General features: G+C 45.8%; 1 protein-coding gene across 1 annotated transcript in view; it reads left to right on the top strand.

Moving 5' to 3' along the window:
* The window catches only part of si:dkey-22o22.2 (neural-cadherin), a 134,054-nt gene extending 121,277 nt beyond the window's left edge, over positions 1 to 12,777 (top strand). The window contains exons 23-34 of the mRNA XM_031786841.1: positions 354 to 631; positions 729 to 943; positions 4,878 to 5,005; positions 5,160 to 5,287; positions 6,256 to 6,367; positions 7,395 to 7,575; positions 7,677 to 7,843; positions 7,943 to 8,207; positions 8,653 to 8,833; positions 8,974 to 9,227; positions 9,969 to 10,126; positions 10,303 to 12,777. Coding sequence (XP_031642701.1) covers positions 354 to 631; positions 729 to 943; positions 4,878 to 5,005; positions 5,160 to 5,287; positions 6,256 to 6,367; positions 7,395 to 7,575; positions 7,677 to 7,843; positions 7,943 to 8,207; positions 8,653 to 8,833; positions 8,974 to 9,227; positions 9,969 to 10,126; positions 10,303 to 10,899 — 2,664 coding nt within the window. The 3' untranslated portion in view covers positions 10,900 to 12,777. The remainder of the gene's footprint in view (positions 1 to 353; positions 632 to 728; positions 944 to 4,877; positions 5,006 to 5,159; positions 5,288 to 6,255; positions 6,368 to 7,394; positions 7,576 to 7,676; positions 7,844 to 7,942; positions 8,208 to 8,652; positions 8,834 to 8,973; positions 9,228 to 9,968; positions 10,127 to 10,302) is intronic.
* The last annotated feature ends 1,771 nt before the right edge of the window (positions 12,778 to 14,548 follow it).

Genomic DNA, 14,548 nt, shown 5'->3' with positions numbered 1-14,548 from the left:
AGAAGAGAAAAAGAGGGATGACAGGAGAGAACGTCTGAGTCTTTATAAAGTCCTCTCTCGTCCATAAATCCTAAGCTGTTTTGTAGTGGGTGTTGCGCTGCCCAGAAGCAGTTGTTTATACACTGGATGTGTGTCACTGACAGTTTTACTGCTGCCTGTTAAGGTTGAATGGAACTGGTGAGTTGCTTTTAAGCCATTGGAGTCAGATTGAGTCAGAACAAATTCATCCAGAGACATCACCTGACTGTAAATGAAGACTATGAAAGACTGATATGAAGACTGATTCAAACCAATTTGATTTCACTGACAGGCAGTAGACTGACGCTCTCTTTCTCTCCCCCCTCCTCTCTCAGTTGGAAGCAGCGCTGGGTGTGTCTATCTCCCAGGTGGGTATAGACGAGTGTCCCTACACAGACTGCAGTCAGTCGGGCGGCTGCAGCAGCGACGTCACCTTCAGCCTCACCCCCACCGCCCTCAGCTCCGGAAACACCTCCCTGGTGTCTGTCTCCGCCTCCTCTGAGGCACGCTGCGGCTGCAGGGCCAGAGAGAGCCTGCACCAGGCCTGCTCCTCTTACCCCCGCAACCCCTGCCTCAACGGAGGCACCTGTCAGGACAGCGAGCTGGGATACAGGTATGACGGCCAAAGACAGTTGGAGCCAAGAGCTCTCACTAGTTAGCATTAGCTGTTAGAAATAACACATTCACAATGCTTCTCCCCTGCCGTTCAGGTGCAAGTGTCCACCCATGTTTGACGGGCCTGAGTGCCAGCAGACCAAGCACACCTTCCACGGCCAGGGTTACGCCTGGTTCCCTCCCATCAGGCCTTGCTTTCAAAGCCACATCTCATTGGAGTTCATAACCGAGTCAGCCAATGGGCTGCTGCTCTACAACGGCCCTCTAGGCCCCGCCCAGGCCGGAGAGCAGGAGGACTACATTGCTCTGGGTAAGAACAGACAGCCTACATGTAGGCCCTGAACAGAAACAACCACACCATAGTCCATCCCACTTACTCCTGCTTCCTACTTTCAATGTGTCTGGATATGGATAGGTAAAGCAATATGGGGATCGACTGGCAACCAGCACTCTTGATCAAACCTCTAGTGGAGGTGACAATCATATCCTCATAAGCCTGCGTCATATTCAGGTCCCTATAAGCCAAGTGGCTTTTATGTCAAGTCATGTCCCCCCTAATCCTAATGTCACATCCCAGAGGTCCTATATGTCCCTAAAAGATTAGTCCAGTTTAGCCTTTAGAAAGGCCTTACATAATCTGTTTGGTAGCCCAGTCGCATTAATTTATGTCATTATCGAGCCTGCTCCAAGTTCCCCCGTTCCGGGGATAGCAAATCGAACATGGCTGCTGAATTGATTGCGGTGAAGCATTTTTCACTGGTTCTGCTCAACTGAGTAGCAGTGTAGAACACAGTGGTTGGTCAGGTCACACACCATGTAGTCATACACACTTTCACACTGTTATTGCAACATTAAGGTGGCTTATCAATGTAACTCTGTATATTGGTGAGTCAGACAGTTTCAAGCGCTTGGTGGCTCGATTGGCTTGTTTCCAAGAATATGTTTGTGAAAATGACTAGATTGATTGATGCAGAGTCAGAATGTGTTTCCACTGTTATGTTTGAGTTTGAGTTTATTTTTATTTTTACAGGGACAGTGCACATTAATCAACATTTCAGTAAAAGTGACGGTTTTAGCCAACCGGCTAATTTTCAACCGCAGTCCCTGGGCAGGTTATTAAAAACAATTACAATATAAACAATAGCAACATAGAACCAGCAAGACATAGCAACATAGGACAAGCAAGACATAGCAACATAGGACAAGCAAGACATAGCAACATAGGACAAGCAAGACATAGCAACATAGGACAAGCAAGACATAGCAACATAGGACAAGCAAGACATAGCATACAGACATAGCAACATAGGACAAGCAAGACAGAGCAACATAGGACAAGCAAGACATAGCATACAGACATAGCAACATAGGACAAGCAAGACAGAGCAACATAGGACAAGCAAGACATAGCATACAGACATAGCAACATAGGACAAGCAAGACATAGCAACATAGGACAAGCAAGACATAGCAACATAGGACAAGCAAGACATAGCAACATAGGACAAGCAAGACATAGCATACAGACATAGCAACATAGGACAAGCAAGACAGAGCAACATAGGACAAGCAAGACATAGCATACAGACATAGCAACATAGGACAAGCAAGACATAGCATACAGACATAGCAACATAGGACAAGCAAGACATAGCAACATAGGACAAGCAAGACATAGCATACAGACAGAGCAACATAGGGCAAGCAAGACGTAGCATACAGACAGAGCAACATAGGGCAAGCAAGACATAGCAACATAGGACAAGCAAGACATAGCATACAGACATAGCAACATAGGGCAAGCAAGACATAGCAACATAGAACAAGCAAGACATAGCAACATAGAACAAGCAAGACATAGCAACATAGGGCAAGCAAGACATAGCAACATAGGGCAAGCAAGACATAGCAACATAGGGCAAGCAAGACATAGCAACATAGGACAAGCAAGACATAGCAACATAGGGCAAGCAAGACATAGCAACATAGGACAAGCAAGACATAGCAACATAGGACAAGCAAGACATAGCAACATAGGACAAGCAAGACATAGCAACATAGGGCAAGCAAGACATAGCAACATAGGGCAAGCAAGACATAGCAACATAGGGCAAGCAAGACATAGCAACATAGGACAAGCAAGACATAGCAACATAGGGCAAGCAAGACATAGCAACATAGGACAAGCAAGACATAGCAACATAGGGCAAGCAAGACATAGCAACATAGGACAAGCAAGACATAGCAACATAGGGCAAGCAAGACATAGCAACATAGGACAAGCAAGACATAGCAACATAGGGCAAGCAAGACATAGCAACATAGGGCAAGCAAGACATAGCAACATAGGGCAAGCAAGACATAGCATACAGACAGAGCAGCATAGAACAAGCAAGACATAGCAACATAGGGCAAGCAAGACATAGCAACATAGGACAAGCAAGACATAGCAACATAGGACAAGCAAGACATAGCAACATAGGGCAAGCAAGACATAGCAACATAGGACAAGCAAGACATAGCAACATAGGACAAGCAAGACATAGCAACATAGGACAAGCAAGACATAGCAACATAGGGCAAGCAAGACATAGCAACATAGGACAAGCAAGACATAGCATACAGACAGAGCAGCATAGAACAAGCAAGACATAGCAACATAGGGCAAGCAAGACATAGCATACAGACAGAGCAACATAGGACAAGCAAGACATAGCAACATAGGACAAGCAAGACATAGCAACATAGGACAAGCAAGACATAGCAACATAGGGCAAGCAAGACATAGCAACATAGGACAAGCAAGACATAGCATACAGACAGAGCAGCATAGAACAAGCAAGACATAGCAACATAGGGCAAGCAAGACATAGCATACAGACAGAGCAACATAGGACAAGCAAGACATAGCAACATAGGACAAGCAAGACATAGCATACAGACAGAGCAGCATAGAACAAGCAAGACATAGCAACATAGGGCAAGCAAGACATAGCATACAGACAGAGCAACATAGGGCAAGCAAGACATAGCAACATAGGACAAGCAAGACATAGCAACATAGGACAAGCAAGACATAGCATACAGACAGAGCAACATAGGACAAGCAAGACATAGCATACAGACAGAGCAACATAGGGCAAGCAAGACATAGCAACATAGGACAAGCAAGACATAGCAACATAGGACAAGCAAGACATAGCATACAGACAGAGCAACATAGGACAAGCAAGACATAGCATACAGACAGAGCAACATAGGGCAAGCAAGACATAGCATACAGACATAGCAACATAGGACAAGCAAGACATAGCATACAGACAGAGCAACATAGAACAAGCAAGACATAGCATACAGACAGAGCAACATAGGACAAGCAAGACATAGCATACAGACAGAGCAACATAGGACAAGCAAGACATAGCAACATAGGACAAGCAAGACATAGCATACAGACAGAGCAACATAGGACAAGCAAGACATAGCAACATAGGACAAGCAAGACATAGCATACAGACATAGCAACATAGGGCAAGCAAGACATAGCATACAGACAGAGCAACATAGGACAAGCAAGACATAGCATACAGACAGAGCAACATAGGACAAGCAAGACATAGCAACATAGGACAAGCAAGACATAGCATACAGACATAGCAACATAGAACAAGCAAGACATAGCATACAGACATAGCAACATAGGACAAGCAAGACATAGCATACAGACAGAGCAACATAGGACAAGCAAGACATAGCAACATAGGACAAGCAAGACATAGCATACAGACATAGCAACATAGGGCAAGCAAGACATAGCATACAGACAGAGCAACATAGGACAAGCAAGACATAGCATACAGACAGAGCAACATAGGACAAGCAAGACATAGCAACATAGGACAAGCAAGACATAGCATACAGACATAGCAACATAGGGCAAGCAAGACATAGCATACAGACAGAGCAACATAGGACAAGCAAGACATAGCATACAGACAGAGCAACATAGGACAAGCAAGACGTAGCATACAGACAGAGCAGCATAAAACAAAAAGCAGCAAGACAAAATTCATAAAAGCAACAAAGTGTTTCCACACCTCACAAGCTACAGACAACAGACAACATGGAGAGCGGCAACACACAGCTAGGGACCATGTTCACAAATCTGATTGACCTTTAGCCATGTGATCTCAAACTTCGAAGTGATTATGTCTCCTCATCCCTGTTTCCTGTCTCTCTTCCAGAATTGAGGAATGGCGTTCCGACCCTCAGCATCAGCCATGGATCGGGAACACTGGCGTTGCAGCTCCCAGCGAGATCCACCGTCACGGACCGCCGATGGCACCGCCTGGACATCGTCAGTGACGGAAAGGTCCAGGCATATTCCCAGAGGGGTTGGAGGAGGAACTGGTTGGGGATTGGGGAATAGCCGATGGGGGAATCCTCATTGGGATGCTTACATTATGAACTGAGCTAGGACCTGACTGTGAACATGACGGTGGTACTATATGATGTGTTTAATCCAGGCAGTTCAACTGATCCTAGACCAGTGTTCGGGGGCAGTGGTGAATGAGGTGGAGGGTCTAGTGGTGGAGGTGCTGGAGACAGATCAGTCTGGCTGCAAGGCTTCTGGCGAGACCCCTGGCAACCTGAGGTAAGAGGAGACAACTGTAGACCACTAGACTACTACAGACCACTGAAGACCACTACTGACAAACCATGTTATGCACAAGCTAACACTAGCTGGGTTCCCATCCAATTGGCGACAGATTTTCATGTGAATATTGTCAAATCAGCTAAATAAAAACGATGTGCATTTTCTCACCAGAGATGTGTTTCCATCAAACTGACCTGTTGCAGATAAAAGTCTGTGCGTGATGACGTAGTGCACATAAAGATACCTTTTGCGGTCAAATTCCCAAAAATGTCCCAAATTTTCCCAAATACAAGTTAAATGGGTTTCAATCGTATTTTAAACTATACTGATGGTTTTCTCGCAAAATGTTTTTTGTTGTTATGTAGCGAGTGTGCCCACTCTGGTATTGGCACGTGCTCTCTAGCCAATAGCGCTATCTGAAAGATGTTCACTAGAGCGCACATGTAGCCGATATGATGAGGTTATTATTATGGACAAAAGACATATTCTTTTCATTTGTTAAACAGCCGCCAAGCATCGATTATCATGTCACCAGAATAAGACCCTCGATATTTATTGGAAAGGAGCATCAAGCTCATCAACGTGCGCTTTAATCACCCTGTGAAGTTCATCATATCCTATTTCATCTGTAGCCTAATAAATGGCATGCTTTCCTGACGAGTCGTGGTGGGAGGACTACACAACATGTCATCGCGTGACTCCAAGTTTACTTCGATATAATGGTTATTATATCAATATTTTGATATTTCTCGCATAATTAATTTTACCAACACAAAAAGATAGCGTAGTGTATTTTGTTTTGTCGACATTTGGAAAGTTTCCTGAAAAATATTCTGTTTCTGTCAGGCCTGTCATGACATTTCTGATCCGACATGGTCTTTGCTTGCATAAACAGGTTGGATGGAAACCTGGTTACTGACTCTTATTCTTCTTACTCTTCTCTCCCTCTCCTCCCCATCTCCCAGGTTCCTGAATGTGAACCAGCCTCTCCAGCTGGGTGGGGTGAAGGTGACCTCCACACACAGACGCTACAAAGCTTTCACTGGCTGCCTCAGGAACCTGGTGGTCGATAGCAAGGTAACCTCTCTACCCTAACCTCTCCCCCCCCCCTCCCTTGCTTTCTCTTTCTTTCTCTCCCTCTGCATTAAAGTCACACCTCCTCTTCCTCCACCACCTTTTATTTCCCACTTCTCTAGTAGTTCTATCCTTTCCTCACTGTCACAGTGTTTTCATGCTCCCCATCAGAGTGACAGAGCTGTCTATCCATCAGACTGATAGTGACAGGTTTATGAACAGAGCTGAGAGGAGACGGAGACTGGCAGCTGTATTAATATACCTGGGAAGAAGAGATGCTTTCTTTAAGTCTGTTTACTCTATGGGGTTGTCAATATTCATTTGTTTGTGTGAGTGGGTTTTTCCTAGAGTGTTTTGAGAGGCAGTGTATGTGTCTTCCAGTTGGGAGAGTGTTAGCTTCTCTGTCTCTTTTGCGACTTCTCTCTGCAACGTGTGTGTGTGTGTGTGTGTGTGTGTGTGTGTGTGTGTGCGCGCGTGTGTTAACCTCTTTGTGTATGTCTTCTGTTGGCACTGGCTGAGAGAGTTGGACAGACGGTCGTTTGAGCACAGCTTTTGAAATGAGGACAAAAAAACGATTTCAAAGTCCAAATAAGACATAAATTAAAAGAACATCTCCTCCATAAACTATTCCTGAAAGCAGATTAGCTTGTGTGGTTTTGCGTCACTGCTGGAAAATATTGGAGGGAGGGAAAATGGGACTGAAGTGGTGGCCATTTTGGCTCAAATGGTTGACAGTTGACCATATACAGTCCTGTTTGACATGAATAATTAGGGGAGAGGAGCACAGCAGGACAGCATGAGTGATGACCATTTTGGATCAGACAGTTGATTATGTACAGCAACAGTAGTAGCCATTTTGGCTCAAGAAGTTGACCATATAAAGCCCTATTTGACATGGGGTGGGAAAGGAGAGGATCACAGGACAGCAACAGCATCCATTTGAGCTCAAATGTTGATAACTGACTCTGAGGGCTCTCTTTATGTTTCTCTAAGCTGATATTTAACCTATAATGTACATCTCTCTCTGGAGGTGTATGACCTGGGAATTCCGGGGGAGAGCTTGGATAGTTCCCCAGGCTGTGGCCTGACAGACGGGGTGTGTGTGACAGCAAGTGGACCCTCCTGTGGCGTCCACGGGACCTGCCTGGGCGAGTGGGGCTCCTTCAGCTGTGACTGTCACCCCGGGTACAGTGGGCACAAGTGTGACAAAGGTAGGTGACTTTGCTGGTGGACTGGATCTTCTTCACAGCAGTATTTTGGTGTGTGAATGTGTGTGAGAGATTATTAACCATATCGCCTCTCTCCCCTGTAGCTCTACCAGAGTGGTCCTTCGCCAGGGACAGTATGCTACGCTACCAGCTGAGGGGGGGAGGTAGCCCCCGTCGTACACACATCCAGCTCCTGCTCCGCACGCGCTCCTCCTCTGGCACCCTGCTCTCCATGACGTCCCACGGTGCCAACGAGTACATCATCCTGGAGGTCAGCGCCCTGCTGTCACATCACTCACAGGATCCAATTTAGTCAATTGGAATGTGAAAAGTGGCTACATTTGCTGATGTCCTCTCTCCACTCTCTCAGATCGTAGACAGCCACCTGTCGGTGCGTGCCAACCTGGGTGACGGTGCCCACTCCCTTCGCCTGGCCAGCCAGCGGGTCGACACGGGCCAGTGGGTCCTCGCCAGCTTGCATCGTCATGACAACCTCTTCACGCTGCGCCTGGAGCAGGGTGGTGGCTCGCGGGAGGCCAGGGCTTGGATGGGGAACAGGCGGGAGATTGTGGTGCACCCCTCCAGTGTGCTGCTGGGGAATGGACCCACCCCGGGACAATCTGCTGACTTCCAGGGTAAGACGGTCCCCTCTTCTGTCCTTTCCATGTTTTCTCTGCTGGTTCTCTCTTCTTTCTCCTCTGTCTCCTCTTTGTCTCAATCTATTCTCCTGTTTTCCTGTCTCCTTTCATCCTCTCTTCTCATCATGTCACCTCATCCTGTCTCTACTCCTCCCATCCTCTCCACTGTAATGGTCTCCTCTCTCCTTGTGTCTGCCTTCTAGCTCTCAGTGTGTGTATCTTTGGCTGGGTCAAAAAGCCACAGGTCCATGTCAAGGAGTGGCTGATCTTTCTGTCATTTTGTTCCATATTTTTACACAATCTTTCCCTTTTGTCCCTCTATTTTACTTTACCAAGGCAAATACATTTCTTAGAAGTAGCAATCACACAAAACAATCATCTCTGATGATCTTTTATCCTATTAGTATTGGTCTGTCATTAAGTCTCCCTTTCTCTTTCGCAGGCTGCCTGCGGGATGTGAGGCTGAACGACCACTCCCTCTTTCTGGATGGTCAGAGTACCGAGTTCAGCACGGTGTTGGAGCGGAGGGGGGTGACTTCAGGTTGTCACTCAGACGCCTGCAGTGCCAAGCCCTGCCGCAGCCCCCTCTACTGTGTGGACCTGTGGAGGAAACACCAGTGCAGGTGTGTGAGGCTGGCTCCACACACACACACACACATTTAAACACATACAAGCACTATCTCACACACACACACAATCTTACACATGCTAAGGACACACAGACATAGTTAAAAGAACAAACCTGTTCTCTGCCCTCTCCCAGGTGTCCAGGTGGCCAGGTGACGGTGACAGACGAGACATCAGGCCACCACCGCTGTGTGCCCTCCCCCTGTGGACCCTCGGCCTGCCGTAACAGGGGCACCTGCCACGCCCTGACCCCTGACAGCTGGCAGTGCCGTTGCCCCGAGGGGTTCAGAGGTCAGCGTTGTGAGGTGGGCCAGATGAAAGCCCACCGTATGGCCGCCCTCAGCCCGGGCTCCATCCTGGTCATCAGCATGTGTCTGCTCGTCTTCTTCGGTAAATATGGGCGACTAAAACCCTCTCTTCACATGACCTTTTACCCTTCGTATAGTGAGCTGTTTTTACGGAACATTAAGCGTGCTTAAAGACATCAATAGAGTAGCCATTATAATGCTGTCCATTAGCAGCATTGATAAACACCATATATATAGATGTGTAGTTAGATGTATGTAGAAGGGAGAGCAGGGGAAATAGACTAGAGACTAGAGGGCCTGTTCAATGACAGTGACACGTGACAGGTAGCGAAGTTTGTATGAGCCTCTGACGGGTACGGCTCTGTGATGTCAGACTAGCAGTGCCCCCGAGGACCCCTCTGTCAACGCTGACGGCCCTGATACACGACGCAGCGAGATCATAGCCCCATGCCAGGGAAAGGAGAGGGGGATGAGAAGTGGAGAAGGCGAACATAAACATCTGAGTGCTAAAACTAGAAATGTCAAGCGAGATGAGGAAAAGGGCGAAGTAGCTACAGTGGTGAATGTCTAAAAATCAGTGATGGTTAGACTTGCAGGGAGAGTGAGGGGAAGTTGAGAGAGATGGCATGAAGGGAGAGGGGAAAAGAGAGGATTGCCTGAGGGACGGTAGATGGCCGACAGAAGACAAGAGGTGAACGTGATCTCTTTTTCTTCATCTCTTTCCCTTCCACACTCAGATGCATGTAGAGTACAGTAGTGTTATCTCTCCATCTCTTCCATCCAGTCTAATGACTGAACTGTTTCCTTTCTCTGTGTCCTGTAGCTGTGCTGGTAGCTGTGACAGTGTGGAACCAGAAGGGCAGTCGTAGTAAGTTCCAGAAGAGGGGCGTGTACCACCTCCCTGCAGAACACCAGAGCTGGGAGGACATCAGAGAGAACATCCTCAACTACAATGAGGAGGGAGGAGGAGAGCAGGACCAGGTACACACACACACACACACACACACGCACAGGTCAGACATTGCAGCACAGCGAAATTTACGTCGAAAATTACGTCGCTGTTCATTGAGATTGATTTCTAAATTGACCACTAGATGGCATCATTTACTTATTCTTCATACTTATGTTTTTAATTTGATGCCATTTCATCCGTCCAGAATGCCTATGACATCACAGAGCTGAAGAGGCCCCTGTGTTCCAGCCTGTCCCAGTCCTCATCCTGCACAACCGCCCCTCTCATCAAGTCCTCACAGGGCTCCCAGGAGGAGGTGCACCCCGCTGGCTCAGCCTGCAGCTCAGGGACCCCCTATCTCCACATCCCCCACCACCACCACCGCCATCATCATCACCACGCTAGCAATGCTAGCTATACTAATGATAGTAATGATGCTCATGCTATCTCCGTGGGCCACTGCCCCATGGACTTCAAGAGCTACGTGGCGCGCATCATCTGGGAGGCCGACAACGACAGTCAGGAGTTCCCGCCGGACAGCTATCATGTCTGGAGCATCGAGGGCGCTGGGTCTCCGGTCGGTAGCCTCAGCTCGCTGGGTTCTGCTATCTCCCACGATAAAGCAGAGGAAGAGGAGGGAGCAGCCTTCAGCTCTGATCGGCTATCCCACTGGGGGGGCAAGTTTGAGGCTCTAAGTGAAATGTACGAGCGACCGGCGCTGGCGCTGACATACAGGGAAGCTTTGAGTTACAGCCAGAGTCAGAGGAGCCATAGTCAGGACAACCTGCCACACCCTTTTTAGGGTACTCATAAACCTCAACCCATCATACACTGCAACATTGACTGACTTTAGTTCCTGCTAGTGATTGTGTCTGGTGTGTCAATGCTGGTTGGTTGTAAGGGAAACAAAGCACACAGAAAATTGGCTCCTGTTATTTTTTTCTTCATGTTGACAGGTTTGCTGAAGCTTTATGTAGTGGAAGAGGGATTACAAGTCTTAGTGAGATTAATTAATTTATTCTGTTTTATTTCTCTCGGTGATGTGTTGAAACTCTTATTTATTTTAGCTCTGAAATGATGTTGAACCAACAGGGACAATGTTGTTCTTCTACATTATAAGGACTTTGAACTTAGTATGTCAAATGTATATGTTACCGGTACCCATTTATTTTGTATTCTAACGTTTTTGTTTCAGACATCCTATTGGATAAAGACAGTCATGCCAGGGAAACGGGCAAACGGAGAAGCTCTGATGTGTTCCTTTACCACATTCTATCCTGTGACAATATATATTAACAGCATTTTTGCCCTACACAGGGGGAGTTCCCCTTCTTCAGTTCAGCAGGAGGTAGATATGATCTCTAGGAGGAACCTTATATAACTAAAGGAAAATTGATTAGACGAAGAAAGCTGTCAATCGTGTTGCTTGTTCCTTGATATGTGTAAGTTATCCGTTCTCATATGCAAGAGATTCTAGAGCCTCTAGAATATTGTCAAAGACTTTCCCTTTCAATCACGGTCTAATTGCACTAGTGGATGATTCTCAGTCTTGATTGCAGAATCCATTTGCCAAAAAACAAGTACAAACCTTAAAATGCTTAGAATGGTAAAAGCATTGTTGATATCCCTGGTGAGAAACCTTCACTTGGCATCAATTATGTGTATTATAGAATATAGTGATGGGTTTCAGATAGGAAATATTTTTATACTCCAATATAGATATAATGAACCCAACCCTTGTGGTGCACTGTATTGATGTCTTACAAGGACGTGCTCCTTTCTTCTGTTTCTAGCTCTATGTTGGTTCAGAGATGGTGTTGTGTGATGCCAATCATGTCAGAAACTTCCTGTCCTATCGTCTTGGAAACAGGAGGGCAGGATGACCCCACAGTGTCCTGACAACATCTGATGAATGTATTGTGCTAAAGGAGACAGGACATACAGGGAGGGGTTGGCTGCGGAGGAATAGTTGTGAGTAGTCAAAGAAAAGTCAAACAGTACAATCACAGAAACTCCATTGCCGACAATTATTTTATAATTGATCTGATTGAAATGGTTCTATTTTTTTTGCCGTAGGTAGACAGAAACTCCACAAAACTAGCTCTCCAAAATATCTTCACTTTACGATTTTGTTCTTGATAACTCTTATATATAGCTGTATAAACAAATGTCAAATTTTTTCCATGGCTGTAGAGTACTGTGATGCACAGTGGGGACAAAGTGAGAACCAGGAACACCTCACTAACAAACACACTGATAAAATCCCTTCTGGCTATTGTCTCCAAATTGTCTCCACATTTCAAATGACTGGGGGTGCCTTTTGTACACTGGTGTTTGGTCCAATTATCGACTGCATCCTTACATTTTTTCCCCCATATAACTTAACTGCAGTTGCTATGTTTGCATATATTAACCTAAAACTATAGATACAATGGATAAATGTGGTTGCAGCCGTTCAGTGATTTTGATCAGGACACACATGGACTCCAGAACTCACAAACCCAGTAAGGCTTCACTCCTCGCAGCCCAGCATCCCTACTTACTGTATTCAGGACTCGAGGTCCTTGCCCCCATGTTATTATGTGTATATATAATGTACATATCTACGTTTTATAGCAACCTAACGTCAGATATTCCTTTTGTATATTACTTTTAATAAAAATGACTTTTCTTCAAGGCATTGCAATTGGTTTTGTAACTTTATTTGTCCAATGTATGGATGGCTGTAACACCATCTCTATTATATGGACACCGTTAATGAACCATGGCCCAGGCTTTATCAGGACATAGCACTGTATGAGAGAAGGTTCAACAACAGGGAATGAGAAATACGGCCATGATTATTCTTAACATAGGGACATACTGCCCTCTGGTGGTGAGTTTCAGATTTTTACATGAAATACATGAAAAATAATGTATTTGGTCAAATGATATTGTCATAGTTTCTCAAGGATTAATTTTTTTTTTTTTTACTGCAGATCTCTCAGATAATATGGGCTATTTGTACGTGGAGATGGTAGCACATGTACAATAAGTTGAAAAATGAAAAAAAACTTGTCATAAAAGTGAAGGACTCATTATGCAGTTGAGTTAGGGGTGGGGGGTGAGGGTCTCTTTAAGAGGGATGGGTGGGGGGTTATGATAACGCTGGCATGTAGAGGTGGGGGCTATGTGTTCCCAGGCCAACACAATAACCGAGACTTGGGAAGGGGGAGAGAGAGCGGCCCATGGCTGCCTTGCTGTCCCACTGTCTGCCTCCTAGACTACCCCCTCAAACACACTGGCCTCATGGAGAGACATGTATCATCACACAGACACCCAAGCGGAGCTGATTGACCAGGGATCAGTCACTGTTCAGTCCTTTCAGGGTGGGGAACATTAGAGGGACTAGAGATAGGACTTGGGCAATTTTCTTAAAGGCCCAGTGCAGTCAAAAACGTAATTTTCCTGTGTTTAATATAGAGTACAGTATATTTCCACACTATGAGGTTGGAATAATACTGTGCAATTGTGAAAATGATAATGCCCTTTTAGTGTTCGAAAATACAGACTGACATTTCAGCCTGTTTTGGTGGGATGGAGTTTTGCCCTGCCTGGTGACATCGAGGCGGTGGATAAGTTAGATCAAAAAGAAAGTTCAAAACCTCTGCCAATAACAGCTAGTTTTCCGTTTTCCCCACTCAGACCAGTCCCAGACAGTCCGAGCATAATAGTTGCTTGAGAAATGGCTGTCTAAGAATCTTAAGTTTCTTTTTGACCATCTGAATTGAAAACAATCACAATAAGTTCATTGTTACCCAGAAATGACTTGATACAAATTGCTGCCTTGGACCTTTAACACAATCACATATTACTGACAGTCTCCTACAGCTGCTTTGACCCACCGTATCTAACCTTTTATTCATAAGATGAGTGTTGTCCCTCTGGGTTCAACATAACACCCTTCAATACCCGAGTGATTACTTCGAATGTTGAGCACATCATTGTGACTCCGTCTGAGTCATGGTAAAGGCTTCTTCTCCACACCGCCTGTCATTCGAGTGAAGCTTTCTCCTCCCCCTCAGAAGATACTCCCACGGCATGTGTAAACATGAACTAAAATGCCAGGCCCAAGACAATACTCAAGGCCTAAGAAGGATACGTTAGTAATGCAAAGCACATGTAAAAAGTGTAGGACTCATCTTTGTAATACCCCACCATTCTGTGAAAAAGTACTTTTTTTCATGTTGGAGGAAGCGGAGGCGTGAGGCTCCCACCGCACTCTGGTTGGAGACCAGGCGATGTGCATCCCATTTCTCCCTTCAGCATGTCAGATATGCAGGACTCCACCACTTTTATGTCCATGTAATAGCTAGTATTGTATACAGATCTTGTAGCTTGATGCATTCAAGTTAGACTCGTTCTAAATGGCACACCCTCTCCAATTCACAAGAAGTTAACAAACCATGGTC

The sequence above is a fragment of the Oncorhynchus kisutch genome, linkage group LG13 (genome assembly GCF_002021735.2).
Source record: "Oncorhynchus kisutch isolate 150728-3 linkage group LG13, Okis_V2, whole genome shotgun sequence".
Classification (NCBI taxonomy): Eukaryota; Metazoa; Chordata; class Actinopteri; order Salmoniformes; family Salmonidae; genus Oncorhynchus; species Oncorhynchus kisutch.
The sequence above is the reverse complement of the archived record's forward strand: the minus strand, read 5'-3'. Positions and strand labels throughout refer to the sequence as shown.